The sequence below is a fragment of the Fringilla coelebs genome (genome assembly GCF_963513975.1).
Source record: "Fringilla coelebs genome assembly, chromosome: 4".
Taxonomy (NCBI): Eukaryota; Metazoa; Chordata; class Aves; order Passeriformes; family Fringillidae; genus Fringilla; species Fringilla coelebs.
Genome location: NC_140032.1, coordinates 5,840,726 through 5,849,825, shown reverse-complemented (window position 1 = coordinate 5,849,825; position 9,100 = coordinate 5,840,726). Strand labels below are relative to the sequence as shown.

The window sequence follows — 9,100 nt, the reverse complement described above, 5'->3', positions numbered from 1 at the left end:
TTTAATCCATGTTTCCCCACTCGAAGTCGGAATGCCTCCAGGGTTATACAAGAGACCACACGGTCTCCATGCCCTGTGCCTGATCACCCTCAGGTTAAAAGCTGTCTCCTAATGTTTAACCAGATTTCCTCCTAGCTGCAGCTGGCACCTGCTGCCCCTTGTCCCGACTCCTGGCACCGGCAGAAGCAGCCGAGCTCCGTCTCTCCCGCATATTCTCACTCCCAGGCTCGCTGCAGGCCGCCTCCGCCGCGGCACCGGGAACACCGGCAGGTGCCACTGGGGACAATTTTCCGTGAGCACAAGAGCAAAGGGTGGCCGGGCTGGAAGCGGTGGCCGCAGCTTCTTTGGGCGCTTCCCCGCCGTGCTGAGCCGCGCTGAGGGGGCAGCGCTGCCCCAGGGCCTGAGGGGGGCACAGCCGGGGCGGGCACAGGGCAGGGGGAGCCCGGCTCTGTCCCAGCAGCGCCGGCGGGATTTGCGCCAGTCCGGAGGATTTAGCTCAGCCCTTCCTACCCTGCGTCAAATCCTGTCCTTAGTTTAACCCCTTTGAACAAAATCAACCTGCTCTGAAAACGTAGTGATCTCTTTTTTGATTTAAAGCTCCAGCTTTTGCAAACAGCCCACAGAAGGTTCATGACGTGCTTCTGCAGCGACTTCCGCGCCGTCAGGGCTTCTCCTCGGGCGGGAAGTGTCTCCCCGGGCAGGCTGGAGGGAGAGCCGGACAAGGAGACTCCAACCTTGGCACAAATCCCAGGCAGCCTTTCCACCCTCTGCAAAATGCCGAGTGCCCTGCACTGACCCCGGCTGCTCCAGCTGCCTGTGAGAGGAGCTGGTTTGTTCCCCGGGGAGTTCTGTCTGCCCGCGGGGGAAGTTTTGGAGGGAGTTGTTTTGGGATGAGGGCCTGTTCCTGGTGTGGGGGTGCTTTGTGTTGCTGGCAGTGATCGCGGTGCTTCCTCAGCAGCCATGGAGTATGTCAGCACACGGGGAGGCGCGGGGGCCGTGGACTTCGAGGGAGCCCTTTTCTCTGGCTATGCACCCGATGGGGGCCTCTTCATGCCCCGGCACATCCCCTCGCTGGACAGGGACACCCTGCAAAGGTGGAGCGGCCTCTCCTACCCTGAGCTGGTGAAGGAGCTGTGCTCCCTCTTCATCCCAGCCGAGCTGGTCCCGCGGAACGTGCTCAGTGGTGAGCTGAGTGGGGAGCTGCTGGTGGGAGACGAGGACAAGGGTTTGGGGGGGTCTGGATGCTTCTGCCTGCCTTTCCCCATCCTCTTCACAGCCCCCAAGACAAGGAGCCTGCTGCACATTGCCTGCTCCTTTCTGTAGCCTGCTCTCCTCTGTCACCTTGCTGGCACTAGTGGAGAAGGTGTCCCCTGTTTAAAAATAGGGGTTCTGGTGGCAGCAGCAAGCTGATGTTGTGGCCCTGCTCCCTGTTGGGGCTCCCTTCAGGGCTTTCTGCTTGCCTTGATGTGTATTTTTAAATTATTTTAATAGTTATGAGCTATCTTTTCCACCAGAGGGCAGCTGCAACCTCTGTCTCAACAGCACATTGGTATAAAACTCGGGTTTCCTGTATTTTATGTTTTGATATCGTTTTCTGATTGTGTGGCATGTCTCCTGGGATTACTTAGCACAGAATTATCAAACAGCATGAAGCTGGGCTGGTTCATTCCTAATAACCACAAATAACTTTTGGGGTATCTGTCACTGCACAGAACCTTTGGTTGTGCAAAAAGGTACCCAGGAGCACAGAGAGCACAGATGCAGGAAGCCATGGATCAGAAAAACACTCCTTTAATTTAACATGCTGTTTAACCATTTTCCCTCTAGAGCTGATCGACAGGGCCTTCAGCAGATTCAGACACAAGAATGTTGTGCATATGTCCAGGCTGAAAGATGGGCTGAACATTTTGGAGCTCTGGCATGGTGTTACGTATGCATTTAAAGACCTGTCCTTGTCCTGCACAGGACAGTTTTTACAGTATTTCTTGGAGAAAAAGAAGAAGCATGTCAATATTCTGGTGGGTGAGTATGACTCCTTGGAAGTAAGGTTTTTGGGCAGGCCTTTACCTTGAGAGCCATCATCCTACAGCCCTCCCCAGAAATTCCCAGGATGGTATTGCCTCATAATCTCCAGGCTATGCCAGGGTGGCTGCTCTGGCTAAAAACATCTCATGGAGCATCTCTGCATCTTTTTCTTAAAGTGCAGTGATGCAGGTTTGATTGACACAGCGATTTTTTGTTTTTCTTGGTGCTTCCTCACTTTGAAACAGGGACCTCAGGGGACACGGGGAGCTCTGCCATCGAGAGCGTGAGAGGGCAGAAGAACGTGGACATCTTTGTTCTGCTGCCCAAGGGGCTCTGCACCCAGATCCAGGAGCTTCAGATGACCACTGTCATTGAAGAGAACGTCCATGTCTTTGCTGGTTGGCACTGCTCTTTGGACTTTATGGCCCTACTGTGTCAAAACCCTGACCCTAAAAGTCTGAGGGGGCTGCTCAGTGGGATTTGCAGCTTTAGCAGCTGCACCATACCCAGACATCTGGCTAACAGGAGACAACATCCCCAGTTTGGCAACCAAGCAGTTTAAGGCTTCTTTTTCTCCTGGCTGTAGGTCAGAGCTGCTTCCTTGCAGGTGGTTGGTGTTTGGTTGAACTAAATTCAGCACCATTTTTTGTCACTAAAAGGATTTGGAGCCACCCCTTCCCTCTGTCCTCTCACCTTCATGGGTGATCCGCCTCCTACCACCATGCCATCCCCGTGGATTGGCATCACCACTGTGGGCTTGAGCTCCTTGAGTTCCCATGGACTCCTCTGCTCAGCCTGGTCTCACCTTGGCATCTCACAAGGGGATGCAGCATTTGCCTTCCTGGCAGGTTTATATTTGGTAGAAGCAAGAGCCCAGAGTGCTGTGTCTGCAGAAACCACCTGACATCCACAGGGTGCCACTCAGGCCCTGGTTCACACAGCCCTCAGGGCAGATGGGCAACTCCTGGCCACAGCAAACCCCAGGGCTTGAGACCAACCCTATTTCTGAGCAGAAATACTTCATGCCTGATGCAGTGCTGCTGGCAGATCTAATCTTTCCTTTCTCCTTTTGACAGCTCATGGGAACAGCGATGAAATCGATGAGCCGATCAAGGAACTGTTTGCTGATGTCAATTTTGCTGGAAAATACAACTTGATGAGCTTGAATTCTGTCAATTGGTCCAGGATTATGGTGCAGATTGCCCACCACTTCTATGCTTACTTTCAGTGCACCCCATCCCTGGATACCACCCAGCTGCCAATGGTGGAAATTGTTGTGCCAACGGGAGGAGGAGGAAATATCACGGGTAAAGGGAAAAAGAGATGGGTTAGATAAGAGAGAGAGAATGCTCTGATCTATGGACCAAAAGCACTTTGCAGATACTGGGTATTGCTATTTATTAAAACACCCACTCTCTGGTAGGATTTCTTCAGAACCACTTATATTTTATTACTCATGTATGGTTATTACTCAATTTAGGTGTCACTGATGATTTGCAAGGTGCAGAAAAACCCAAACCACTCTTTGATGATGACTGTAACTATCTTGAGGATGGGCACATTGGGAGAGGACAGAATGCGTTTGATGCAGAAAAGAGGGAAAATGCTGTGGCTCTGATTTCTTAAGTGAGACATTAACAGAGGTGTGGAGTCCTGCCTGGTTCTCTCTGGTTTGCATGGTAATGCATGGTCAGGACAACCACTCTTAATTGCATAATCTGGCCTTCTAAATGAGAGTCCTTGATTGCCTCAGTCCCAAAATAGGTGTAGAGCTGTCTTATGAAAGCAATAAAGGATTTTATATATTCACTGCTCTTTCAGACTGCACTCAGAGAGGCAAAAGCCCAAAATCTTCATCTCTTCTGCTTGCCTGTGAGCTGCCTGAACTCTCTGTCCCCTGCCCATCCACCAGCAAAAGTGGAGATGAGCAAGGGTCTGTGTTCAATGGCAGGTGGAGCATTGCATCCCTGGATTTTATAATCTGTGCTCTACCAAGCCACTGAAGTCATATATCTCAGAATCCACTAGGGAATATAATTTGTGACTGCTTCTGAACTAGATGCTCAATCAATTTGTACTATGACTTCTTTGCTAAATCTCCTTCAAATGTTTCTTCATCAAGCATTCATGCATTTTTTTCACTTCTTTTCCCTAGCTGGCTGCATTGCCCAGAAAATGGGTCTCCCAATTCGACTTGTTACTGTGGTGAACAGCAATGACATCATTCATAGGACTGTTCAACATGGAGATTTCTCACTGGCAGAGAGTGTGAAGGCTACCTTAGCATCAGCCATGGATATCCAGGTATGTAGTGAACTGGCCAAAATGTAAAAATAGAAAATATTGCTGGTTTTTTTTTTTAATCTTGCACTCTGTTCTACCTGTAAAATTCTGCCACTCAGTGATGCGTTAGGAGATGTGACTCATATTGACCATTTATGCTATAGACTGCTGAGCTGAGATAGATCAAACTCCTTCTCCCTCACTTTTCAGGGTCTGACTTTCTGATCTTTGTTGTTGAGTCCTGAGCTTCTGGGGATTTGTTCTGTGCAAGCTTAGCAAGATAGGGTCATTTCCACAACATGTGACAGCTAGAGAACTAAAAATGCCATCATGTCTTGAGGGTTTTGTTGATGCTTCTGAAAAGCTCCACAAAGAGCAAGAGGAGAGACTAGGAAGGAGGTGGAGAAGTCCAGAAGAAATGCCTTGTTCATGGCTGCCTGCAGCTTGCTCAGAGCAAAACAAGTCTCAGCAGGCAGGGAAAGGCCTCAGAAAGAAAAGTCATGGAGGTACAGAAACCAAACACCTGGAAACACATACCTCCCCTTTCATTCCCACCCTGGGATCCCCAGGGATTGGATCTGCTTCCAAACAAGTGATCAAAGTGGGAAACCCTTGGTGTTGTATCTCTGTGGCCTTAAGCTACCTGGATTTTCCAAAAGCTGTTCAAACACACTGGGAGGACCTGGGAGTCTGGAGGGACTGCCATACTTTGCAGTCACTAAATCCCTATGCTCCTTTCAGCAGGCTGTGCTCTGCAGCTTGGCTTTCCTCCTGAGCCAGGAATTTGTGGGGCTCCTCAGAGCTTCAGGGGTAACTGGGCTTCTCTCTCAGCCCATCTCCCTTCAGTAGCACTGGTCAGCATGTGCCAGACTTTGGGATCTTGGGGGCAGAGTCAGGTGAGGAGATTTTCTTAGATTCCTGAGGAGCTAGATGAGTGCATCCCTCTGCACATTCCTCTCCATGGCTGCATAGGATGTCATTGTTCAGCTCACATCTGAAGCATCCATGCGAATATTTCTGTAGCTAAAGAGAACATTTGTTCTGGAGGGGAATTCAGGAGGTCTCTGAGTGGGACTTGTTTAAAGCAGGTTCAGCCTTGAGGTCAGGTAGGATTGCTCAGGTCTTTGTCCATCTGGGTGTTGGAAACCTTCAAAGATGGAGAGTGCACAGCCTCTTTAAGTTGCTGCTTCTGCAGACTAAGATAAGGCAGAGAAAACTTTCCTGTTAGATGCTGCCTGTAGAGTTGAAGGTGAAGCAGAAAGTCTGGTCTGGATCAGCCTTGCAAGGAGCAATCCCAGGACAATCCCAGCAGACACTGTGTTTTTGCAGCCAAGCAGGTGCTGTTCTCTGTCCCTGAGGTCAGGAAGAGCCACAGAGCTCATATCCACACTCCAAAACATTGTCCCCAGCATGACCTGGCCTCCAAACTGGGCCCCAACATTCTCCTGGAGAGCTCTGGTGGTGTGGGACACAAGCAAAAGCCTTACTTAGATGGTGAGGCTGGTGCTTGCACCAGTGCCCTGGCCCAGTTCAACTTACTGGTATCAACATAGTGTTCTGTTATGGAAACCATAAGGCTAGTGGGAATGGAGGGTGAAGGGGAAATGTGGGAAGGATGTGGGAACAGCAGAAAGGACAGGAGAAAGGGTGTCAGGAGCACAGTGTTGGAAGCACGTCCAGGAGCAGGTCATGGAAGTCCAGGCACACTGACCTGTATCTTCTCTGGACGGCCTAAAACAAGGGACAGCTTAGAGCAAAGGGCAGGCTACAACCAGACTAGACTGAAGATTAGAGGCTGGAGGCTTTGGGACATGATGGTGGGAAGATGAAGAACAGAACTGAGCCCATAAGACACCCAGATAAGGACACCAAAGGCTGAGTAAGTCCTGATGACTTGACAAGGTAGGACACGATGGAGTGACAAAAGGTCACAGGTGCTGTCAGCTGCTAAAAGTTATGAAGAGTTTATCCAAACCCAGCACTTGAGCCCAGGAGGTGAGATGAGGACTCTGTAAATTAGTGCCCTTGTCTTGTCTGTCCCTGCAAAGCATCTCAGCCAAACCACCTGGATGAATATTCCTTGGTGCTTATAAATGTGCAGGAATGAGGCAGGGCACAGAAATTAGTTTGGGACCCTCCTGTATGGTCTTGCGCAGAGTTCTGCTGCAGTGTTGCAATGCTGATTGCTACACAGCCATATAGACCAGTCGGATCCTTTATGTGCCCTATAAATTCATGGAGATTATCAGGCAGCCCTGCAGCGAGCTGGGTGTCTCATTAAGTCACGCAGGAGCTGGGTGACTCACAGCAGCATCTGCAACACTGAGTAAACAGCTGGATATGTCTGGTTCTCCAATACACAGTGTGTTATTAGCCTGGGCTCCTCACAGTGATGGTACAGATGTGGTCAAGCTGTTGATTCATCAGCCATCCCTTCATTTTCTGTTTTAATCTGATGGTCACTGTCAGACTGCTCTGACAGGTCAGAGGTTCAAAAGACATTGTGTTCCCAAAGACTTGCCCTGAGATGTAGGTGAGCAAAGGGAAGACAAAAGGCCCACCCTGACTTCCACCAAGAAAAACACAGTGGTAGGACCTCAGCCCTAATGAGACATCAGAGAATCCACAAGGATGCTTCCCCCCCTGTTTGAATTTCCTCACCTCTTGCCTTGTTATCCCAGGAGCCTTACAACGTGGAGAGGATCCTCTGGCTCCTCTCGGGCTCTGACAGCTGCCTGATCAAAACTCTGATGGAGCAATTCAACATCTCAAAAAAGCTGAAGCTGCCAGAGGATTTGCACAAAAAGGTCAGTTCCTCACCCATACAACACTGTGCCTGTGTGTCTGTGTAAGGAAATTATTGCTACCAGGTATTTCCAATTCATTTTCAGAATTAAAAAAATCATAGTGGAGAGTATGCAACCAAAAATTTAAGCATGACTCCAGAACAGTTTTATATCAATGTGTATGCATGGAGATACTAAAAGCCACCCCCCCACCTGTTATTTTTGGTTTTTTTTTAAGGAATGCTCTCTCTTCTTCACAAAAGTAACCTAAAAATTACCTGCAGTTATTTAGGTAGCATTGGAAATTGGCCTATCCTTGGCCATGCACTGAGGCATTGTCCAGTGGATGCTGGCACAAATTGGGTGTTTGGGAGTGGGTCTGCTGAGTTTGGTGCAATTCAGCCTTGCTGTTACAGAAAAGGGGAGCACAAACACAAAGCAGAGAGAGATACGAGAGAAAACCAAAGATTTGAGTTGTGAGAGGGCCAGGGGTAAAATCCTGCCGTTTCCTGTCCAATTTCCATTGTGCTCTCCCTCGCAGAGCAGCCTTTACCCAGTGCCCACTCCTGATTGTGCTGCAGAAAGACAAATACGAAACAATTTTATTATTAAAAGCAAGAAGAGCTGTTACAGTGAAGTGGATTTTACAAGCCCTCAGAAAGTCCCTCAGAGCATGGAAATAGCAGTGCAGAGGTGAGGAGCCCTGGCTCCTGCCCACCCACACTCACAGCACCTGTGCACAGAACCCCCTTGCCCATACTCTATCTCTGGGGTTTATTCCAGCAGTTCCTCATCCCCAGGCTGCAGCAGCAACCCCTTTTCCTTCAGTCTCTGGGGGAACCCATCCTCCAGCCTCTCTATTTCCACCTGCTTTGCTGAGTACCTGTGGCACAAAGCCAGCTGGGTGGTGGTGCCCTGTGTGAACCTCCCTGTTTCCCCACAGCTCTCTGAGACCCTGGGATCGTGCTCAGCCTCTGACCAGGACATTGTGGGAGCCATGCGGCGCTGCTGGGAGGAGAACCGGTACCTGCTGTGCCCCCACTCTGCCGTGGCTGCTCACTACCACTACTCACAGCCACACAGGTAGGGAGAGCCATGGTCAGGAGCATTAGGGACTGGACCATCACTGTCCCCTTGCTCCTGCAGCATCTCCAGTCCCAGCTCGCTTACACCATAAGTTTTCTTTGCTTGTCTTTCCTTTTCAGCATCCCCCGGTGTTGCTTGGCTCCAGCCTCTGCAGCCAAATTTCAGGATGCTGTTCTCCGAGCTGGCCTGGCTCCCCAGATCCCCCCTGAAATCTCTGCTCTGACAGCAATGGAGACCAGGTCCACTCCCCTGGAGCGGGGACAGGACTGGGCACAGGTGCTCCGGGGCCGGATTGAAGCTGTGGCACAGCAGTGGGAGGCACAGGCGGGTCAGTCTGCACCCCAGGGCAGGTAGTCACACAGACATGACTACTGGGCACAGCTGGACAATGCCTCCCAGGGCTCATTCTCCACTCCCAGAAAAGCCCTGTCTTATGCTGGGAGTCTCCATGCAATGATGGATACATCTTGCTAATAAGCAAGAAATCACTTCCCTGTGTAATTGGACTATCTCATAACATTTTCAGTAAAGAGTTCAATTATATGGACAATTTCATAGCATTTTCAGTAAAGAGCACTGCAATCATATCCCTTTTTCCTAATAAATCAGAAAAACTGATTAAAACTCTGAGTAAACCTGGCTGTTCCATCATTACTCTCTGTTATAGAAAGCTGTCATAGCACTACCCACAGCTGCCAGTGATTCTGGCTCTGTGCTGGGATGTTCAGCCCAGCAATCCCAATAGCACCCAAGATGCTCAATAAGAAACACATGCAACAGGGGAGTGGATCCACTTTACCCATTCCTGTAATTTAAGTAGTGCCAGGGATTGTTCCCAGGCATTGAAACTTGCTCTATGATAGTGTTAAATAGCAGATGTTTTCCCTGGACAAGTTTCTCTTAAAGAGCTATTTTTCAGT

The 9,100-nt window shown here is 49.7% G+C and overlaps 1 protein-coding gene across 4 annotated transcripts; it reads left to right on the top strand.

Annotated features, from left to right (window-relative positions):
* The first annotated feature begins 553 nt into the window (after positions 1-553).
* Positions 554-8,765, top strand: THNSL2 (threonine synthase like 2). 4 transcript variants are annotated; one of them, XM_084205199.1, is made up of 9 exons: positions 554-816; positions 959-1,183; positions 1,828-2,022; positions 2,271-2,423; positions 3,102-3,332; positions 4,181-4,329; positions 6,990-7,115; positions 8,038-8,177; positions 8,300-8,765. In XM_084205199.1, exons 2-9 carry the CDS (start codon positions 961-963, stop codon positions 8,532-8,534), a joined length of 1,452 nt encoding a protein of 483 aa, XP_084061325.1. In that variant the 5' UTR covers positions 554-816; positions 959-960; the 3' UTR covers positions 8,535-8,765. The 4 variants fall into 4 exon arrangements, with proteins under 4 accessions (XP_084061325.1, XP_084061324.1, XP_084061323.1 ...); XM_084205198.1 differs by having other exon boundaries at positions 956-1,183; XM_084205197.1 differs by having other exon boundaries at positions 554-1,183.
* Positions 8,766-9,100: the final 335 nt, after the last annotated feature.

Excerpts from the sequence above, each read along its gene's own strand:
- THNSL2 (XM_084205199.1), top strand. The coding sequence starts at position 961 with ATGGAGTATGTCAGCACACGGGGAGGCGCGGGGGCCGTGGACTTCGAG. Across the intron at positions 2,023-2,270 it reads GCATGTCAATATTCTGGTGG|GGACCTCAGGGGACACGGGG; the intron begins GTGAGTATGACT and ends ACTTTGAAACAG. Across the intron at positions 7,116-8,037 it reads CAGAGGATTTGCACAAAAAG|CTCTCTGAGACCCTGGGATC; the intron begins GTCAGTTCCTCA and ends GTTTCCCCACAG.